Source organism: Tenebrio molitor, chromosome 3 (assembly GCF_963966145.1).
Source record: "Tenebrio molitor chromosome 3, icTenMoli1.1, whole genome shotgun sequence".
NCBI lineage: Eukaryota > Metazoa > Arthropoda > Insecta > Coleoptera > Tenebrionidae > Tenebrio > Tenebrio molitor.
Window position 1 is genome coordinate 29621443 of NC_091048.1, and position 22046 is coordinate 29643488.

At 42.7% G+C, this 22046-nt stretch overlaps 4 protein-coding genes across 7 annotated transcripts in view; 1 reads left to right on the forward strand and 3 right to left on the reverse strand.

The window, feature by feature from the left end:
* Window positions 1-49: 49 nt before the first annotated feature.
* LOC138125809 (sideroflexin-1-3-like) lies at window positions 50-1650 on the reverse strand. The gene is made up of 5 exons (XM_069041337.1): window positions 1191-1650; window positions 798-1146; window positions 538-751; window positions 302-486; window positions 50-248 (listed from the first exon to the last, which is right to left on the reverse strand). Exons 1-5 carry the CDS (start codon window positions 1340-1342, stop codon window positions 183-185), a joined length of 966 nt encoding a protein of 321 aa, XP_068897438.1. The 5' UTR covers window positions 1343-1650; the 3' UTR covers window positions 50-182.
* A 3209-nt stretch (window positions 1651-4859) lies between these two features.
* LOC138125800 (solute carrier family 35 member E1 homolog) lies at window positions 4860-6752 on the reverse strand. Its single transcript, XM_069041329.1, has 4 exons — window positions 6285-6752; window positions 5900-6234; window positions 5613-5852; window positions 4860-5563 (listed from the first exon to the last, which is right to left on the reverse strand). Exons 1-4 carry the CDS (start codon window positions 6607-6609, stop codon window positions 5351-5353), a joined length of 1113 nt encoding a protein of 370 aa, XP_068897430.1. The 5' UTR covers window positions 6610-6752; the 3' UTR covers window positions 4860-5350.
* A 145-nt stretch (window positions 6753-6897) lies between these two features.
* Window positions 6898-21667, reverse strand: Grip (Glutamate receptor interacting protein). 4 transcript variants are annotated; one of them, XM_069041279.1, is made up of 8 exons: window positions 20892-21662; window positions 20364-20507; window positions 9576-9785; window positions 8617-9526; window positions 7840-8564; window positions 7696-7794; window positions 7121-7647; window positions 6898-7072 (listed from the first exon to the last, which is right to left on the reverse strand). In XM_069041279.1, the coding sequence occupies exons 1-8, from the start codon at window positions 20971-20973 to the stop codon at window positions 7004-7006; spliced, it is 2766 nt and encodes a 921-aa protein (XP_068897380.1). In that variant the 5' UTR covers window positions 20974-21662; the 3' UTR covers window positions 6898-7003. The 4 variants fall into 4 exon arrangements, with proteins under 4 accessions (XP_068897380.1, XP_068897379.1, XP_068897378.1 ...); XM_069041278.1 differs by having other exon boundaries at window positions 7121-7794; window positions 20892-21664; XM_069041277.1 differs by having other exon boundaries at window positions 6898-7794; window positions 20892-21667.
* Window positions 15012-22046, forward strand: part of LOC138125815 (uncharacterized) — a 53596-nt gene continuing 46561 nt past the window's right edge. Inside the window, exon 1 of the mRNA XM_069041350.1 lies at window positions 15012-15023. The gene's annotated coding sequence lies outside the window, so the exon portion shown is untranslated. The remainder of the gene's footprint in view (window positions 15024-22046) is intronic.

The window sequence follows — 22046 nt, forward strand, 5'->3', positions numbered from 1 at the left end:
AAAAACAGAAAAAAAAGTGAAAGCAACAGAGCAAATGAAACGAGTTGGCGCTAAAATAAAACGAATTTTATTGTGTCCTTGACAAAGCAGTGGCGTAACATATTACTACAGGTTTGTGTTGAAGCGCAGTCTTCGGAAGGAATTATTGTTTAGTTTCTGGAATATCTTGCGACTCGATTGTCTTACAAGCCCTTATTGTAGTAAACGTACTTTGGTGGACTATCTCCAAACTTTTTGTCTAGACTATCCTGCAAGCAAAACCTTGTCGGTAACAAAACCTCGTACAAAAACGATTTTTTACCCTGAGTTCTGGTTCCAATTTCTTATAGGCTATTTGCGCCTTTTGTTTGAAAAAGGCGCACGCTAGCGGGGTGGCAAACGTGAGACACAGCCCCACGAACCCCATTTGAACTGGTAGGTTGATCCAGGGGCGCCTCCTTAGCGTCCCCCTTTTCTCCAAGTGGTTCATCAAAATGGGCGTCAACACTGCAACAAATCGCTTAATTTCACCCCGTTACAATTACTTTTTGCACTGACTCATCCCCGGCGTGGCCATGCACACCCTGCTGAAGATGACTTGGCCTATCCCCGCCTGCGCCGCGCTTTTCGAATACCCCAACTTGTTGTTGTCCTCGTCGTAGACCGGAGTGCCGTCTTGCAGCTCTTGCGACCGCATCAGCGGGATGTTGATGCAGTTGGCGGCGGCGACCGCGACTAGAGGCACCAAGCGGCCCAGGAGAGGCGGCGCGCTCTAAATCGAACTTTCAACCCCACGCAAGAAAAGCTTGTGTACTCACCCTGCACACGCGGTTGAGACTGAGGGCGGTGGCTACGGCGCCGCCTGTTGCCAGCACGTACGACACCCCGATTTGTTTCTCAGTGAAGGTGGCGTCGCCGCTCCTGTTGGTGTAGTTGACCAAAGCGTTGAAGGACTGATTGAGCCACTGCCAGAAGACCACAGCCGGGGTGGACTTGTAGAAGGCCATCATCCCTCCAGTTATCAGCATGTTCATGGGCACCTGCGCCGACATCCGCCCTATCATGGTCATCTTCTCGCCGGTGTCGGGGTGGAAAGCCGAGTCGTAGAGAGTCTTGGCGCGCCACAGCTCCTCCTCGGTGATGCCATCCGGGAGGGGTTGCTTGCTCCTGAAACGACCCTTCAACTCTCGTCTCGTCTCGACTGCACTCACCTGTATTTGTTGACCAAGCTCCGGGCTTCTTCCAGTTGGGCGCCGGTGACGAAGACATTCAACGGGTTGGTGGTCAAGAAGAAGTGCTTGGCTCGACCCGTGTACGTCTCCTGGTCGTATCGGGGAGCGTCGATGTCGATGTTGATGTCCATGTTGCCTCCTCGACTCTTCACGACTGATCAGGTGTGCGCATTATGTGCTAATGAGTGTGACTATTTTGTTAAACAAATCCACATTATTTGACTACTGGCAGTGGCCTTGATTGGTTCAACACTGATAGTGTAGGGATTATCTTATTGAACTTTGATATTGCTAGGTTACACACAGACCGGAGGTGAACGGTGAGAAGAAATTCGGGGCGCCGACGCTGAATTATCGATGATTTTTGCAACAGATTTCTCGATTGTATTGTTTTTATCGCGGAAGTTGCCCAAACTTTGACGAATAAGTGCAACGAGAGATGGAATGGCGATTTTTATCGTTATCTGATCTCATTATTGCTCTATGATGTAACAGCGACCCCATTTTTATGGCCGATAAGTAGAAACACACACATTGGTCCATTAGAGCGTAATTTAGCGAAGTATAAACAAGCAATTACAAAACGCTAGTGCAATATGAGACCTAGCTATGAAATTATTGTAATAATACTAATGAACACTCGTGCGTAAAAAGACGATAAGATATTGCAACGGAAATTGTTGCCTCATGTGTGTCGCGGATATTCCTGGAAATTTTGATTGATTACTAGTCCTTAAAAAGTTTCCAGAAGATCGATGTTAAGATGTTAATCACAGTGCGTCTGTTTTTTTGTTATAAAAAATGTAATACTAATTAACAGATAAAAATTTTATTTTTGTTTAATTATGTCACAGCATTACTCGCAAATGGATTTTTTTCTCTTTAAGATATTGAAAATTAAAAATTATTGCAGTATTTAAATGATTTCACGAAATAGAATTGACATTTATGTCAAATTAATGTGGCAACATTGCGCGAGAGAGTAAACAGCTGTTGACGCATGACGTCAAATCATGATCGTCAAACAAGTTAAAAGAGTAATCGTGGTTAAAAGTGTTGGAAAAAATTGATCGAAAAAATGAAGAATTTCGGCATAATGGAAGATTGGCAAAGTAAAAGTTGCTGAAGTGAAGGAACAACACGAGTGCATCCATCAAGAAGAGAAAGAGAAAAGAAAGTCGCTAAGAGCGACGTTGCCAAATTTCGAAGTTGTCGACAGCTGATTGGGTTTAGAAAATGGCCGTCAAAAATTGGGATCGTTTTTAATTTTTTGAACAAAGGGTAACCTCATTTTATTTATTATTTACAAGTTTTACGCAAAATAATGTTCAGTTTTTACAATTGTTATCTTAGGGGTTCGTTGGTTCGAATTTTGTTGATTTATTATTCAAATGTAGACGTCAGATTTGATTAAAAAAATCTTTTGCATTTTTAAGTCGGGTGGACTAAAAAGTCTAATGCTAGACAGGACAATAATGAAATTCTTCTAAATGTTGCTCTTTTCCAGCCTCCATATTGTCTTTTAAGGCGAAATTTGAAAATGGATAAATCGCGGTAGAACTTCAAACTTTTTCAGAAATAAAACCGTGTTTGTAATAGAAAAATATACGTTTTTGTAATTTGCCTCCATTTTGATTCTCTAATAGACATATTAACGAACGCGACGTCATCATCTGGGATGTCCTTATAGCCATTATTTCACGGAACATTTTACGAAAATTTTTAGGTTGGCAAAGCTTGATCCGTCATGCGTGTCAGTTTAAATTACAAAATGTGCAAAGAATTATTTATCAGAATTTATCAGGCCACAAATTCGCGACTGTATTTTTGGCAATTTCACGTATTTCAGCGGGCGTACATGAAAGATTATCTTCCATATTCGTGTTTTGTGACAGAATTTGGATAAAACAAAAGGCGACTTTGAAGACTTGATCACGATACACTTACAACGGTATGCCAGCGCGCATCCGAACGTCCTGTCTGACGTCATATGCGAGGCAAGAGCCCATGAGTTCTTTTAACTGGTTATTGCATTGATGGAAAACACCTACTTCTAATTGATTTAAAATTCTCAAAAAATTCAGGAATGATTATGTATCGCTGTAGAACATTTTGTAAAAATTTCAAATTTTTTACTGAAACAGGTAAATATTTCGGTTTAATTCAATAACAGCTAGGTAAATACATTAATTTACACAATTTTTCACTGAGAGTCCTTTCAAACATGTAGGAAAAATTTAGTGTCATTAAGATCATGAAAACATTACCGGTTTTTGAAATAAATGGAATTTGATGTTAAAGTGCAGAATTCTGCCATGATTTATTATTAAATTGGGCGATCCACAAAAGAGATTGATATGGACTGTTTATGGTACCTTTTATGTAGTAATATATATATACCCTTTATGGACTTAAGAATTACTAGAAAAGTTCCTAACTGTATTCGTAGTAAATCGCGGTAATTTTTCGCTGTTAAAATTGGAATAATTCAAAAAGTAATAATTTACTTTTAATAAAATTTAGGTAATTATATTTGTGCTTATTTTTTTTTATAATACATAGTTAAATTGGGATATTTTCAATGATGAGGAGTGCTATGGTCACCATGGCAACCGAATTGTTTTGTTTAAATAAATTATTGAAAAGTTTGCGCTACTTCCATGTTGTGTTTTTGTCGGTTGTTTTACCTGTTAAAATTTTTAATTTGACAATACGAGATACTAATTCAAAATACTGTTAAAATTTTGACAATTTTTTATAACGTACATTTTTTTTTTTCTAAAAAATAACATCATTTTTCATTAAAATCTTATTTCCTATGTTTAATGTTTTGTTTGTCGGATATTCTTTGGCAAAGAATAATTTAAATAGCACCTACCAATACAACATGATACCAAAAAAAAATTCAAAGACAAATAACAACAATAACAAATTCAAAGTGAGTCGCGAGGTGAGTCGTTTTTTGTGCCGGTCAGTGTATTTATAATAGTACATACATAATATCATAATTTTTTTATAGTGATATAATAATATATGTAATATAACAATATATTTAATATGTATAAAAGTCTATTAATCTTATTTTTACTACCAATTTTCATGAAATACAATGATACCAGCCATAAGCTCCTTTATAAGTGCCTCGCACATGACGTCATGCGCAGTGCTGGCCAGTTCTCGCACAGCTACTTGTCATACCGTTGTAAGTGTATCGTGGACTTGATCAAATTTTCCTTTTAAAAATTAAGACATTACCAACCGCCACAAAAATCCCTAAATCGAGGAAAGTAAACATTTTTGTTTAAAAACGGCTTAAAAAGGGCAAATTACAAAAAATAGTATAAAAAACTCGTTTCATAAGACCGTGAAGCACTCATTCTTTAAATAACTCGTGGCTACGCCACTCGTTTTTTAATCTTGAATTCGTGCTTCAAGACTGGTCTTATGAAACTTGTCTTTTAATATACTATTTGATACACTTGCGATAATTAACGAAACAAGTTAAAGCTTGCTAGACAATTCGGAATGTTATTGCATTAATTTTTCAAGGTTGCGCGATCAAATTTTTATGACTCGTGGCGCTAAATTTGAAAACTAAAATTAAACAGCGCGGGAAATTCAAATTTCGTCGCAAATAAAACCACACAGTTTCTAGAAAAATATGTATTTCGCATGTCTTTGTATGTACACATTTGTTAAATCAGAAATATACAATACTGCCACAAATAAATAAATAAAATACATATGTAAATATGTACAATTTGCTAATTACAATCGAGTTTTCACTTGGACGTACTTAACAGGAATCAAAAACGCATTTCAAATACAAATAAATAAAAAAATACAGATCGATCACCAACTTATTGATAAAACAACAAAACACGTATTGCAATTTGTCGTAAAATTTGACCGTTTTATTCATAATATCATAGACTCGCACAACTGGTAACATCATAAACATTGAAAAACTTAAGCACTTTCGTGACTAGCGAGAACTGTCGTCTCTCGATTCGATAGATCTTTATTAAACACGTTAAATTCTCTAGAATTCGCCTATGAATGGATAACATTTTTTTCATATTGCTAGGATTTGCGCAATCCCTTTGTAAACAGTAATAATGGCTAAGTTTTCGTGTGATTCACACGAACAATAAATTACCACCGGTGGCCTTCCCATTGTAGATGAAAGAATTATTATTCGAACCATTTACGATAGTGCCGTTTGAAGGCTTGGCGAAATCGTCGCCGACGCCATTTTGTAAAACGGTGTACCCTGTCCTGTCCTGCCAACTTTTTTGACTGAACGGCAGAATCGTCTCCTTCTTCTCGGCTTGTTTTGCGTCATACTTCGCCTAAAAACAATTGTATAATTGTCACTAAAAAGTAAGTATTATTTTTTACCTTGTTATAACACAAAACTCCAAATATTGCCAACAACATGCCAAAGACGTTGGGACCGGTTACAGGGTTGCCTAAAATAAAAAGCGATACCGCTATCACAAAAATTCTTTTGCTGGCGTTGGCCACGGCATACGTGAGAGGAGTCACCAGTGACAAAACACTGAAAGCTATGATGTTCTGGAGCCAATTTAACACTCCATCCATCATCAAAAGACCGACGACTCGATAATCGTGGTATTGCTAAAACTCAAAATTAGATTTTGTCGGCGAGGAGTCGAAAAACCCACCACTGAGTCGTCTTTCAAGAGAGTAAACATGTCCACAACGATCCAAACAGGCAAGAACATGAGCAAGGCGAGCCGCCCCAAAATGTGCAACAACCTCAAATGGTGGACGTTAGTGTCGTGGAGTACTTTCTTTGAGAAGATATTCATGAGGGAGAAGCCCATCGTGGCGACCAGAGCGCTAACTAGCCCTATCACGTCAAAACTGATCTCTGTGATTGTGGCGATCGCCACCCCGGCGATAATAGGAATCAAACTGAAATAAACTGTGAGCGTTTGCTTTTCCTTCATGAGGACCCTCGACAGGACCACCGTGAAGAGCGGCATCGTCGCCTTGACTGCGGAACAACTGGTCAACATATGCCAACCTCAAAACCTAACCTCAAACCTGTGTGAGCGTACGAAACCGGGACTTTCCAAATACTGACGTGCGAAAAGACGGACGCGATGAATTTCCCGAAAGCTAGAGGGACTATCAAGGTGAAGTAGTACCTCCAGGAGATGTCCACGTACTTCCTGATGCCCCACAGGTTGAACAGGGGCCCGCTGAACACGGTGATTGACAGCAGCTGGACCATTGTCATCGTCATCGGATAGGGAAATTCGTTGAGGAGGGTTTTACCGATGACATTGTTGCTGGAGCTGACAATGTACCACAAAACACACAAAATTAACACAGTCAACACTTCTTTCGTGTGTTTGCGGTCAGCCATGCTGGCAAATCACAGCTGTCACCTGTCAAGCTGTGACAGCAATCAGACGGAGGGTGGATGCCAACGTGACGAAAAGTGACGCGAAAGTTACCAAACTCGACGATCTAAATCGAATAATAAAAAGGCCACGGGTGTTATCTAAACACGTCTTACTTGTTTGTGAATGTATTGTTGCGTCAGACGACTAAATGGGGCAGTCGAACTTTCTCTGGTATGCGTACCAGTGGCGTCGCTACCACCTGGGCACGTCCAAATATTGGAACCTACTCTTTGAAATAAGACACCCTGTCAAATTTTGACATTTATTTACGGGAATAACCCAAAACTAACCTTACAATGATAAAAAATAAATATATTTTATTGACATCCTGGAATTGTGTATGTACTGTATAAACTACAAAGTCTTTGTTATCGTGTTCTGACTGGGCGGAAACGACTTCTTCGATACGTTATCCTGATGGTCCTGCAACACTCGATAAGATAAACTGTGACGACCGCTCTCTAGACTCACTCTTTCTGTGAAATTAATGTAGGGATTTCGGGCGATGAGCAACTCGATCCTATCTCCAGCAGATGCGATCAGCGGCACCGTCAAGCAACAATCAAAATCTTTGGTTTTGGTGTCGTTCACTTGTATGATCCTGTCGTAGGGTTTTAAGAGCCCCACGATGTCCGCAGGGCCCCCTTTTCTGATTCTGTTCACGTAAACTCCCTTCTCGTAGAGACCGTCGCTGACGCTGAACCCGTAGTCGTCGTAAATGGAGTCTTTGTACAGCGTCACGTGGTAGATCTCGTGTTCTTGGATGCTCTCGTTGCTGTAAGTCCCTTGCAGTCGGTTGACGAAGTTCCCCGAGGACTGACCGTAACTGTTCGAATTGGAGAAGTTGTAATTGGGGAGGGGGAGGGGACTCGGGCAGAACATGTCTTCAGCGTCCGAGTAAAACTGGAGTTGGGAGTCGTGCTTCTTCTTGTCTTGGTCTTGGTACGAGAGGGGCTCGCTCAAGACGCTCTCCTCGTCTTTGATCGGGTCTTGAGCGTCTGCAACTGGAATAGAAGAGACTTTTCTGGTGTCGTTACAGTACTCACCGCCGATGTCGTTAGTGTTGCTGTCCCACGAGTGAACCGCACTGTCCACGCTCAACACTCCGGGGCTGGAGTAGTTGCATCGAGTGTCGTCTCCGGGCTCTGGAACACATTTTGGATGATTGTTTCGCAGCGAGACGCACGTACCTGGACTCTTGATGTGTCTGGCGATGCGGAGCTGGACCCGGTCTCCGGAGGTCTGCAAGAGTCGGATGGCGTCGCTCAACGGACGGTTGTCCAGATTGTCGCCGTTGATGGCCAAGATGCGGTCCCCCACGTGCAGCGCTCCGGTCTTCTCGGCCAGGCCCCCTTCCGTCAACCTGGACAAGACGATCGGCTCCATGCAGTCCTCGCTCCCCGAGATCGTGATGCCCAGAGGACCCCCGTATCGGTGCAGCTCCACGGTGTAGACCACACTGTCGAGGAACAAGTTTGCGTTCTCCGTCTCGGTTTTTTCGATTTTGAGGGTCACTATGTCGTTGGTGGAGGTCTGGAGGATCTCGAAGGCGCTCTCGAGACTCAGATGGTCCAAAGGTCTGTTGTCTATGGCCAGGAGGCGGTCTCCCGCGTGCAGGGTGCCGATTCTGTGGGCGATGGAGCCGCGCCGGATCTCCGAGATGATGAAGGGTTCGTCCGGGCGGGTCTTCGACGCCGTTATAGTGATCCCCAGACCTGGACCTCGCTTGGGGAGCTTCACCGTGAAGATCCCACTTGACGGGACGATCGTATCTGCGACGTCGAACTCTATTTCGAGGGTGAGCTTCGCGCTGGAGTCGTTCCCCAAGTCCAGGATCGAGTTGATCTCCTGGAGGGTCAGGTTGGGTTGGTGGTTGACGGAGATGACGCGGTCCCCGACTTGGAGGCATCCGCACCTGGAATCAGCACGCTCTGAGGAAGATTCGAGACGAGGAGTGGAGCACCCACCTGTACGCGGGCGAGTCTTGGGCGATCCTCGAGATCAAGATGTCTGCGGTACGGTTGTCGCTGTGGTCGCCCACCGAGACCGTCAAGCCGTACCCGCGGTCCGAGACTAGCGTCGCCGTGAGGCTCTCGGGGTGGCACACCCCCATGTTGCCGGTGCACCCGCAGTAATTACTCCCGGAGTCGCCATCCATGGACTTGTGGAAGACGCTGTGTCTCTTGGTCCTGTTCCTGGCGGACCTGCGCGAGTTCAGAGTGCTGAAGCTCGTGACGTAATTCCTGGAACTGGCCCTTTGGACCGTGTGGTACGGCAGAATCTGGAGCTTCGTGGCCCTCCGCAGGAGTCTCTCCGCGTCGTTGGTGGTGCCGTTCCAGTTTTCCAAAAGCAGATCGTCGATTGCGAGGATTTGGTCGCCAGGATTGAGCGCGCCGCACCGGTCGGCGGTACTCGCAGGTACCACGTGGTCGATGAAGTACCCGGCGGCGAGGATCTCGTCGGGGCCCAACTCGCAACAGTTGGTCAGCACCAAACCGAAATCTTCTTCGGTCTGTCTGTCGATCTCGACCAGGAGAGGTCCTTGGGCGTACTTGACCGACTCCATGATGCTGACGTCGTACTCCACAGTCAGCGTGGTCAGCCCGTACGTGGCGTCTTTGAGCACTTGTTGGGCCTCGAAGAGCGTCTTGTTGACCAGGGGGTGGTGGTCGACTTTGAGCACGCGGTCCCCTACTCGGATCAGGCCGCTCCTGTGGGCGGGCCCGTTGGGTCTCACGTGGGTTATGACCAACGGCCGGCTGAGGTGTGGGTGTTCCGGAACGGCCCCGCCCCTCAGAGTGATGCCCAACGAGCCGTCCGAGCGCTCCAGCGTCACTTCGGTCAGCTTGCACGTGACGCACAGCGAGCTGTGAGAGGCTGGAATCGGCGCGATTTTCAACTTTTCGCGAGAAGGGGCGTGACTTACCGTAGTTGGGGAGGGAGTACTGGATCTCGAGGGTGGCGTTGCCGTCGACGTTGTCCAACAGCTTGGTCACGTCTTCCGGGCGCATCCTGGAGGTGTTGATGCCGTTTACGCTGCAGATTCTGTCCCCCGGGACGAGTTGCTCGCTGGTCAAGGCCACCGAGCCCGGCCGCAAAGAGGCCACGCTGGGACACGGCTCCAGCTCCGAGTTTCCTTCAAACGGGAGATAATTGGCGATTTTTCGCGCTTCATTCACTTAATCTAGATGATTTACGATTTGCAGATGGCCGCCGTGAATCATCGCGAATAAACGAGGCGGTGATAACGGCGACGCTAAAAATTTTATTTGCGAATGTCGGACATCTGGGGACGGCGTGTTCGCGATCGCGGAAAGGTGTGCAAATGGGTTTTCCGCAGACTTGTAACTATTTTTAATGGAGTGTGCCACGAAAAACAAACGGAGAAATTGACAGGAGTGACACATGTGCGGCGTTGCCGTCAGAGTTAAGGATCAAAGAATGTCATTAGTTGAGGCCGGGTGGCTAAAAATACGACAGGGACACCCAAAACGGTCCATAATTTATATTTATATCGTTCATGGTTGTTTATTTATTTTTATTTTTTGTGGGTCCGTCAAGAAGAGTAAAAAAAATGTAAATTGGAGTGTTCTTCCGTAATCGTTTTCTCGTCAAGCTTGCACCAAAATAGATCCGAAAACTACTACAAATAATGTATCGACAATCGAGCGTTTAACAGTTGTTGTTCTTAGAGTGTGACAAACTAATTACGTTTTAGTTTGAAGTGTTTTACACTCTAACTCCTAACACAAAAACCTCCACATGATTCATAAAAGGGGAAAGGACAAAAGGCACAATTATGAAATTATTTCTGTCACATACTCGAAGCTATTTTATTATTATTATTTATTAACAGAAAGGACAATACATACTGAAAATGGTGAGCTTTTTGATAACTGAAATATGTTTATTGTCTTTTTTGTTCGACATTGTCAGAATTTGAGAATTTTCTCCTGTGTGAACGGATTTTGAAAAATTTGACAATTTGTCAAAACGAAACGTCAAGCACATTTTAAAGATTTTAAGCGATTTGGTGCCTTTAACTCGTTCGTGTGTAAAACTCGCGTTTTAAACTGGCCCACTCATGCCAAAAAACCTGGCAGTTTTTTGAGTTTAATTGCCAGACAAGACTCGAATGTTGTTACACAGTCTAGGACTGGTTTACAAATCTATGAGCGGCATGATGACCAACTCAATAGACCGGGACCAATGGCTTAACGTGACTTCCGAGTCACGAGATAGAATATAGCCTTTTTTTTTCCGACCTGGGTCGGAATCGAACCCGCGACCCTCGCGTCCCTGAGCCGAAACGAACTCCCTTAGGCTATATTCTGCCTATAAAGTTTACTTCGACCCAAAAAAAAAAGCTTGAGTGTAATTCGGTAAGACAATTTAATGTTACGTAAATCACTATGATCCAGACCTACTAGAATCAGACGCTTTCAAACGTTAGGTTCCGTTTTGTCGCTCGAAAAGTTAGGGCAAATTTTTTCGCTGTCATAATGACAAAAACACCGCTGCTTATGGGATTTTTAGTGTATGAATTAAATTGTCAAAGTAATAAAATAATCAGATTTTTTTTCTTACAATCTCACCTACAGGACAATGTAGATTTTGATTATACAAAAGTTGGCATTAAATTAGGATAATAAATGAATAAATCGGGTGAGTTCCGGGTCGACTCCGGGTGAGTTCCGGATCGGCTCCGGGTGAGTTCCGGGTCGGCTCCGGTAGTTTCCGGGTCGGCTCCGGGTGAGTTCCGGGTCTACTCCAGGTGGGTTCCGGGTCGACTCCGGGTGAGTTCCGGATCGGCTCCGGGTCGGCTCCGGGTGGTTTCCGGGTTGACTCCGTGTGGGTTCCGGGTGAATTCCGGGTCGGCTCCGGGTGGGTTCCGAGTCGGTTCCGGGGTGGGTTCTGGGTCGACTCCGGGTGAGTTCCCTGGCTCCGGGTCAGCTCCGGGCCGGCTCCGGGTGAACTCCGGATGAGTTCCGGGTGAACTCCGGATGAGTTCCGGGTGAACTCCGGATGAGTTCCGGGTCGACTCCGGATGAGTTCCGGGTCGACTCCGGGTGAGTTCCGGGTCGGCTCCGGGTGGTATCCGGGTTGACTCCGGGTGGGTTGCGGGTCGGCTCCGGGTGGACTTCGGGTGAGCTCCGGGTCGGCTCCGGGTTGCCTCCGGGTGGGTTCCTGGTCGACTCCGGGTGAGTTCCGAGTCGACTCCGGCTGACTCCCGGGTTGACTCCGGGTGAGTTTCGGGTCGACTCCGGGTGAGTTCCAGGTCAACTCCGGGTGGGTTTCGGGTCGGTTGCGGGGTGGGTTCCGAGTCGACTCCGGGTGGGTTCCGAGTTGACTCCGGGTGGACTTCATCAACGAGCCGAATAAGAATAGGGCAAGAGCTCTAAGACCACGTACATCAATAAAGATCTGACCGCCTGTATAATCAACACGAGCAAGGGACGCAACGTATACTCTTTGAGGAGCGACAGCTGCTTTGTGGGGGTGGAAACGGAACAATTAGCGATCTATAGGGTGTCCCAAAAATGGCGTACTAACGGTGCACTACGGTGTAGAAGAGACTACCGTAAACGCCAGAAAAATGTTAAAAAAATTCTATTGGACTTATTTGCTGATTTGGCGGTCTTTGAAAGTGGCTCTTAACAGATACATTATTTCAAAATATATGTATTAAATTGTCATGACAGCTACCTCTAATCGTACATATTATCATAAAGTACAAGATTACTCACTACCAATATCTAATCCTGCATAATAGAGCATTTAGAAACTTTGGAAATCGAAAAAATTATTTTAAATCCACTACGGTAATATTGCATGGTGATGTTGTACGAGTACATCTTTGTTTACATTGTATTACCAGTCCTAGACTGTGTAACAAAAAAAATAATAATAAAAATCGATTTTTTTGTCTGAAAATTTTTTTCCATATTTTTTTCGTGTACATTTAAACATCCTCGATACGGTAGTAAGTAGTGAGTACGCCATTTTTGGGACACCTGTATGTAGTTGATTTCATATAAATGTTTATCAAGTGAGCTGTCCATGTGTAAAAGCAACTTTTATTAAGTTACATTACAAAGGTCACATTTATGACAGATCCATTATAGGTTATCTCCAATAAATCTTTACTTGTTGAAAATACAAAGACAAAAGCAAATAGGAATTCGTGAATTACTTTAATTTAATCAGTAAAAAAATGTAACAGTGCTTTTGAAATCAACAATGCCAAAACGGACAACAAAACAAAACATTTATTATCAAGGTTCGCGCACGGCAAGCAACTTTGAAAGTCAAAGTAACTTTCATACCAACAGAAAATCAGATTTTCATGGCTTGCTTAGATGCACATTTATATGATTTTGACTATATAGATGTTATTTCTCAAAGACGAAGACAATAAATGTATTTATCTAATCCCGTGGGATAAATGACACTTATCCCACTCATTTGAGTGGAATAAGGAACTTCATTACCGGACGCATTTCATTACTCCACTCAGTGGGATAAGTGAGCTTCATTACCTCACTCAGTGGGATAAGTAAGTCATTATTCCACTGAGTGTGATTACAGATGAACTCGGGCTAACGGCCTCGTCATCTGCAATCTTCACACTCGAATCCTGTAATATTGCTTTTATCCCACTAATTGTGTAAATAACTATTAAATATTTTCAAGATAAGAATCAAACCTAATTGTAGCAGACCTAGGGCCAGTTTATAGAAAGAGAATTAAATATTTAATTCGGATTAAATTTTAATGCGCGATTAACCCATGAATCCGAGAATTCGATTGGTTCAATCTGATCACGTGTTCAGTTAATCTCGCATTTGATCATGATTAACTTAATTTCGCTTCTGTAAACTGGCCCCTAAGGTATAATCAGTATAACCCATCCTTAGTAGATGATTTTAAATATATGAATCCGCTAAGGATTTCAGCAAATATTTTCCGCAAACTGTTAGATGTAAAGATACAGAAAATCTTTGCTGTTTTTTTTTATTTTGACAGAAAAAAATCAAAATTGGGCCAAAAAGATACTTAGAGTTAAGTGTATCTATTATTATTGCACAAATAAAGTAGAATTATTTACCTAAGCAAAAATTTTTACAAGAGTGATAAAACCAAACCAAACAAATAAAAATTATCGCTGTCGAACTAAATGGGTAAGAGTTGGAACTTTTACAACTAAAATTATAACTTTTGGAAAAAATACTCTAGGTATACAGTGCATTTTTTTTAACTGTTGCCATAGGGAATTGCATGGTAAAACTTATACCCCCTGTTAACTTTTGTTGTGATGAAAATATTCAAACCATTTTTGGAACAAAGTTGAAAGATTTTTTAAACTATCGGATAGATTACAATTCAATATCCTAAACTGTCGAAAAAGTTGTGAAAAAAATATTTGTACCACGCCGGAATAATAGTCCGTCGAGCGGCCGCCAGAATAGCGTCCTTGTCGGCTCAACCAGCAACTGCCTATCCCCACTTTTGATTTTTGTCAGTTTCATTTAAAAAATAAATAGCGAGATCTTCTGGTGGCTATGATTAAATTTCTTTATAAAAAAAACAAAACGTAAAAACGTTAACGCACAAATAATTCAACACATTAACAGAAATTATCAAAGGAATTGTTCGAAATGTTTTTCTTCGACTATTTTGTAAATGTCGCACTGGAATGGAATTTGGTCAGGTTGAGCCGATAGGGACGCTATTCTGGCGGCCGCTCGACGTACTATTATTCCGGCGCGCTTTAAAATATTTTTTCACAACTTTTTCGACAGTTTAGGATATTGAATTGTAAACTATCCGGTAGTTTAAAAAATCTTCCAACTTTGTTCCAAAAATGGTTTGAATATTTTCATCAGAACAAAAGTTAACAGGGGGTATAAGTTTTACCATGCAATTCCCTATGGCAACAGTTAAAAAAAATGCACTGTATAGGATCGGGCATCGTATACGCGCACGTTAGAAATCACAACTAATTAATTAAAATTGGCGATATTTTATACCTAACTAATTATGTACTATCGACTAGCAAAAAAACTGGTACATGGTGTTGCGTTAGACACTTCCAAAACTCAATCAAAAATATCAGTTTTGGAAGAGTCTATAGTAACATACTGTACCAGTTTTTTTTGCTAGTCGATAGTATGTATGATAAGGTATATTTGAGAATTTAAAAAAACATTTTTTTTAATAAATAAGGCCCTGGTGGCACAATTACAAATTTTGACTTGGTTGGTTAAATAATTCGCTTTTTTATTTAAACGCAAACCAGACGCGTGATTTATGGCAAAACGGTATAATTTGCCAACAAAAGGATCATTCTCTAGTAGCCGACCGTTTGCCATAAAATTGACAGTTTCCATTGTCACCTAAATTTACGACAGCACAAGCAGCAGGTCATAAATAAAAATGATTTTCAAAGTTAAAATGTAAAATTGTGTTTAATTCAAAATCTAATTGGTGTTTTTTTCCGTTGATTTCGTAAATAATTATAGCAAGTGAATCTGGGTAGAGGTATTTTCAAATTTGATGGCGGAAACAAAAGACTGAGAAATGTCACAAAAATGTATTGTCAGTATCAAATTTCTCATAAACGCCGTAAAAAGGAATGTCTACGTAAATTTAAATTTTCGCTAAATAGATTGAAAAAACAAATTCTAAGGACACCAATTTTTGTCAGTGCTTCAAAAGGAAAAGTTATTCTCATATAATCAAACGTATTACAAATTATTTCTCTAGTTCGACGATGAATAATTTTCTTATTGCCAATTTGCTGCATTTCTGTCGAAATCACGAACGTCTTTGCGAAATTTGACACTGACAATACAAATTTGTGACATTTCTCAGTCTTTTGTTTCCGCCACCAAATATGAAAATATCTCTAGGTCAGTATAAAAATCAGAATTTGACTTTTTGGGTCAAATTTACTTTTTTTGGGTTTGTAAGTGAAAAATTATCATCATAATACGGGGTGATCAAGAAGGACTGTTTTAGTTGGTAATCCTGAATTTTATTTTTAAGTGGTACAACTGGAGTAACTTCCGATTGTTGACGGCTCCACACTGACAGCCGCATCAGTGACGAGTCAAATTTGACATTTCAAATTAAATTAAACATGCTGGTGAATCGTTCGAGAGAAGAGTTAATTTATGTTTAGAGCAAAACGGGAAGCACTTCGAGAATTTCCTTTAGTTAATTTTTAGATTATTATTCCGAATTCCAACTTCGATTTCTTTTTGCCGTTAATTTTTACTCTCATAACCTACCATTTTGTCGTTATTAATGCTACGTCAGATATCTGTCAAATAAACCCACAAAACATATCCGGTTGCAGTGTTGTAAATAGCCGAATAAAAAAATGTTCTTAATTGTATAACCAACTTAAACAGTCCTTCTTGATCACCCGGTATAATATAATTCTCTAAAATTAATAAATTTTTTTGAATTTTGTTCCCCAAGAACTTGTCTTCGCCTCTAGCCTCGTTCGTAGTTAAAAAAAGCTTAAGATATTTTTAAAAACGAGACGATCAATTCGAAACCTTCATCTGCATCTTCATAATAATTATCGCACGAAAACAACAAGTTGCAAAATCGTGAACCTTTCGTCACACAAATCTTCATCCCTTCCTTCACTACCGACCCAATCAGACGACCACGTCGCCGTCAACATCACGTGTCCCCAGCCCCGCCCACCCCCACCCCATACATTACTTTTCTTCTTCTGCTTCTGCTTGGGCGATCCGACGGGCGTCCTGGGCGGTTTGCAGAGCATGCTGGCCCTCGGGGTGGTCGCCACTTCCGACAAACTCTGCGCCCTGGGCCTCAGCGAGGGCAGTTTGAACGCGAACATCCCGATCACTTCATCACCTCATCGTCCGAGTCCATTGTCCCGCTGAATGGACTAAATTTACACCGACCCGGCACTGTATAATTAGCTCTCCGCACAAACACTCCGTTTTATTGTCGGCAGTCGTTCCACCGTTCCGCAAAGAAACGCCGTCTCCGCAATTGGGGGGTGCACGTCGTTGGTTTATCGGTGGTGAGTTTGAGCCGCCGCCGCGACCGTCGCGACACTAGCCTTTTCGGTTCTAGTAGTTGTGTTGCCGCTCGTCGTAGCGAAATCTGTTTATTTTTAACCTCCTTAGTTCGAGGGACGGTGCGCGCCGCCGGAAAGACGGTGCTAGGTGTGTCGGCAGATGCCGTTTCGTCATTTTTACCTCAATTTGTACCTGTTTGTGCGACGTCTAATTTCGTTCGGGTCGTTAAAGTTTTGTTGCGTTGCTTGTCCAAACAGGAGGCGCGAGTGACCGGCGCGGAAGACGTTGCCCTCGGTCCTTCGGGATGGTGCTGGGACGCTCATGGGTCGAGCAGTTTTTCGATTTTTCGACGGTGTAGATACATCTGGCAAGTATAAATAGCCAGACGTGGAACGTCCAGAAATAGCGCGCCGAATAATGAAATCATCACAAATTGGTGGTTTGTCGGGCGGGATGACTTTGCACGCGGATAATTGCCACCATCTCGACCCGATCTGACCCCTTTACGACGACAACAATACGATCACGCGAACGCCCACATATACCCGGTGGCCTACTAAAACGAACGCGCCACTACGACACATCTCTAAAGGGAACGCGATCGTCGGGTTTTTGTCTGAAAAGAAACTTGCAGTTTTTTTTTCTTCCATTTCTAACCCTTTCTTTTTAATTATCCACTATTCAGATAATTTGGCATTTATAGAGTCACGTGAAGTAGTTGGTTTTGTTTTTAATTAGGAAGTTTCTGCATGACAATCGTAAGTTGTCAAAGTATTGGGTGATTCAAAATGATTGTGGATAAATATGGCAACTATGAACGAAAATTTATGTGGCAACTGTGTGGTTGGGGTAGATTTGACGTTTGTATGACATTCCATAAGCGTGTATTTGTTTTTTTTTTATATCATTGCACGTTGACTTGACAATTTTCAAAATTGCGTGACTATGAGCTGTCAAAGAAATGTCAACTCTATCCTATCCACACAGTTGCCACATAAATTTTCATACATAGTTGCCATACTTATCTACAATCATTTTGAATCACCCAATAGCTCATTGGAATAACAAATACAAAAAAAACTAGCGCGGTTTAAAGGACTGTACAAGAGCTAAGAATGAAGAAGTGAAAATTGAGAAAAAGAATGACCACGACCTTGAAATTACGTAATTACAAAATATTCTCAAATGTTTTTTGCAGAAACAGAAAAACAGAAAACATAACCTATCTCTCGTAAGAAGGTTTCACACTATTAAAAAATTGTAAAAATACGTCAATTTTATTCTGACAGTTCCCGTTTTTTTGCAACCAACTGTACTATTGCGGACACGAAATCTTGGACGATTTGTCATTCGATTGACATAACAATGTAAAACTGGCTTTAGGTGCAACTAACCTCACTTTCGATTTTTGGTAATTTTGATCATAAAGTCTGTTTTTTTTGTTACAATCAATTGCCAAAGTGTTGTCAGGTTGGCAAAAAATTCGAAACAGTTAATTTAATAAATAACGTTTGAAACATTGACTTTTGAAATTGTCACTGATTTGACAATTTAAATTTAAATTAAACAGGTGTCTTACACTCATAAACATATGCAACATAACCTCAATAATGATCTAGGGGAAATCTAGGGTGAAATTGAGATAGAACTGGACCAAATCTCAATGATTTTTAATATACCTATAGTTTTTTTTTGTGTATTTTGACACTGACAATAGATTATAAAAAAACCGACTATAGTGACATGCCAAAAATAAACTTTCAAATGTCAAATAGTTTCAAACGTCAATCATAATGACAATAAAGCGTGGCTAAAATTCCGTCTAAAATTTCGTGTCCGCAACTGCACAAGAAGAAAAAACTTGTCCTCGTCTCGAAATTCAAAATTTCCCTCTTTTGTAGTTTTTTTTTAATTTGACAGCTCAAAGTAATCATGATAATTAATACAGTCACACGCAAAAGACATAATCATAATACAAATGCATTAAAAAAGATCCAGAAAATAGGAGGAAAAGTAGACACAACTAAGGTAAAAGAAACGAAAAACTTGTTAGTTTTGATTTCTAGTTCTATGGTTCGAAGTCAAGAACTCATTCATTCTGTCAAAACTTTTGATTTCAAACGAACAAATTCTTGTTTTCCTAAATTTGATCTGTCAGAAATGAAATTCGCTCTTCTGTCAGTTGAACTGTCAAAAATGACATTTTATTAAATCATTAATAGTTTTAACCATTTATTCAGTGTTTTTCGAGTAAGAAGGTGGGAGAAATTCGAGTAATCCTAAAATAATTTCGCTCGTCCTTGAAATGCACCGACAGAAAATTAGCGGCATTATGTATTTTCACATTTTATTTTCATAAATAAAGTTTTTGTCGTTGTAGAATATTTTTGTACATTCACTTATGTTTCAGAATTGGAACACTTTCATTGATCCCGTTGTAACCCCGTGTCCCATCGTTCCACCGTACGCACCACTTGCGAAACAAGAGTTGTTCGAGAAAACAATTTTGGGATTACCTCCTGTCTGTCCCGTCACCCTTTGGGAAATCACCCTCACGATCCCGATCCACTTAACCCATCGCAATCCCCATCCCGTTCGACATTATTAATAGATAGTTTTGTCAATTTCGATGATTTATTCGGTGCGCCAGCTGCCAGAAAAACACTAAAAATAAAAGGTCGTCGCGCGAAGACTTCGAACCAATTAAACGGACAAAGTTGGCATTGATGGACTAAGAACGGCACTTAAAATTGCAACAGCACCACCAACAACCGGCGGCTTTCAGCGAAATAGAGAAATTTAATTAAATTCGTCGGCAGCTAACGCCAGGCAAAAACACAAGATTAATCGACTCCACTTTCCTTCCCGCTGTCTATAGTTTATGTTGATTGTGACATAAAACAGACGAACGGAGCAGCTCCAGATAAATCAGACGGACCCGGCAACAGATCCGGAATTATTTGTGTCGCACAGATTTTTCCGGATTTTGTGCGACGCTGTTCTCATAAACGTGCGTGGCAGGACGAGGAACAGCAAGGCGTGTGAGTTTGCCGCACGGCTCCCTCTCGGGCCCTCTCTTGTTCGCTCGAAAATAGCCGAGAACTCAATAAAGTCACTCGACTAACTTCCGAAAAGTTAATTTGTACTCAACCGGATACAGAGAGGATGCGCTGCCGACCATCTTGCCGGTTATAAATAGCCGTCGGTCGGCGCCCCGGCGTACCTGGCGTCGTCACCGCGCGCGGGAATTAGCGGCGGCGCTCCCGGGGGATGAAGACGCCGCTCTCCACGTGCGGATCGCCCCGTAATCGACGCCGCCCGTTTTTGCGACGCGCATATCAAGCGGGGCCCCGGGCTGGAAGGGACAACCTATTTAGCGCTTCTCTTCAGGGACTCGAGATAAAAAATTCATCAAAGCCCGATCCTGATAAAAACGTGACGATCTCGTCGGCTCAAAACAGAACAAAGTCATTTCAGGATTGCGCAAGAATGCAGAGAAAGAAGAAAAAACAACTACTAGTCTGAACGTGAAGTTAAGCAACGTCGGGTGCGATCAGTGTTTGGATGGGTGGCCGCCACGATGAGTCAGCCCTGCCTGACTGCCGTGTGACGTATGTGGAAGAGTGTGAGAGTAAAAGTTGTTTTCTCACCTGGCGCGAGGACGATGCCCAGAGTCTCCCCCTGTCGCCGCCTCAGCTGGACGGTGGCCAGCAGGAGTCCCGGTTGGGGGTCGAGGGCGCTGCTGGAATGCCTCCCCGAGTCGTCGGAGAAGGTGGGCGAGCGCGACTTGTACTCTGAAATGATCGCAATCAACACCACTCGAGCTTACATAAATATCGGGCCCATTAGGCCCTCGAACACAAAGTGAGCGTGTAGCGGCGGCGAAAACGCTTGTCGTTAGTGCCTTAAAAATATACAAATCGCGGCGATCTGTCGTTTGACGAGGCCGTAAAAGTGTCACACAGACACTCCACTCCACTTTTTGTGGCTGGAATGCACCCCTAGTTGGATGCGAAATAAAAGAAACGTTTACAAGAAAAGTTCTGGTTAAATCATATTTGGGAGCCTTTACCAGCTGCATCCGATCGGTTTTTTGCGCGCGTGACGGCTCATTAGTTGTTGATTAAGAAAACAGAGCCGTCTGTCCAACTCTCGACAGCCACTGGAAAAAGTCTCACCGTGAAGCTCCATCACATGTTGCTCCTTTTCCCTGTTGGCGTAGATGTGGCTGTTCCGCGCGAGGACCTTCCACAGCTTCATTGTCTTCTGGTCGGCACTCAATCAGTCATCACACTCGCGACACTATAGTCTCGCCGATCGACTGGAAAGATTTCGCCCGTCAAGCGGAAAGTCGTGGAGTTTTCTTGGAGCGCACCGAAACTGTTGGCGGTCGGGGTGAGCTCGCGCCGCTCATCTTCGGACTAAGCGTGAACACGTGGAGGAGCGGAACTTGACTGAGCGGGCTTTCGGGGAGGCAACGCAAGACCTAGCGAACGGAGTGAGACATGTGTGTGCACTCGGGGTGACAACTTTAGATAAGATGTCTGTGGTGAAAAGCGGGCGCACTAACCGATGCCTTCCACTGGAATAAATTAAGCGATCGTTAAGGAAAACAGCGATAAAAAATTATGGGTTGGGAGGCGATAACGGGCAAAAGGGGAACACATGGCGGGGGGATCTGGGCCCGAAAACCCTGTCGACAAGATTTTAAAAGAGGAACAAATCGTGCTTGATCGATGGAAGCAAAGCGGTAATTGTTGTTGCGTTTTTGCGCAATTGAGCCTGGATTAGTTTTTCCTTGTTTCGGGTTAGCCAAATTACGGAGCGCGCTCGATTGGTTCGGGGCGGCGCAAAAAGCGCTCCGGATAATCAATTGCGGCGGCAGCCACCACGTTTCCACAATGTAATTTGCCCTAACGTCCCACGGGCTCTCGAACTCTGACATTTCCCTCGAAGAAAGAAACGCTGGAATTCTGCTTAACCGCCGCCCGACAACATTAACAGATTGCATTTTGTATACGGCTCCATAAAAGTTTTATGTAGTGCTCGCGCTGAAATGTGGCGGCTTGTTTATAAGAAGACGATTTGTTGTTTTTTCATTTTTCGGATCGCTCGGTCGATTCTTTTTTACTCTTGCGATGATGATGAACGGGCGTGTGACAAATTCGCGGCGGCATCGAGACTCTCTCCGTTATTAAAATAGAACCATTCATCATTGGTGATTTTTCTGTTTACCGAAGAAGTCGTTTGGGGGGCTATAAATACCTGGCCCAAAATAAGGGGTGATTCGTGCGGATGAGATCACCCCTTTACCGACTGTTGACCCCGAAACC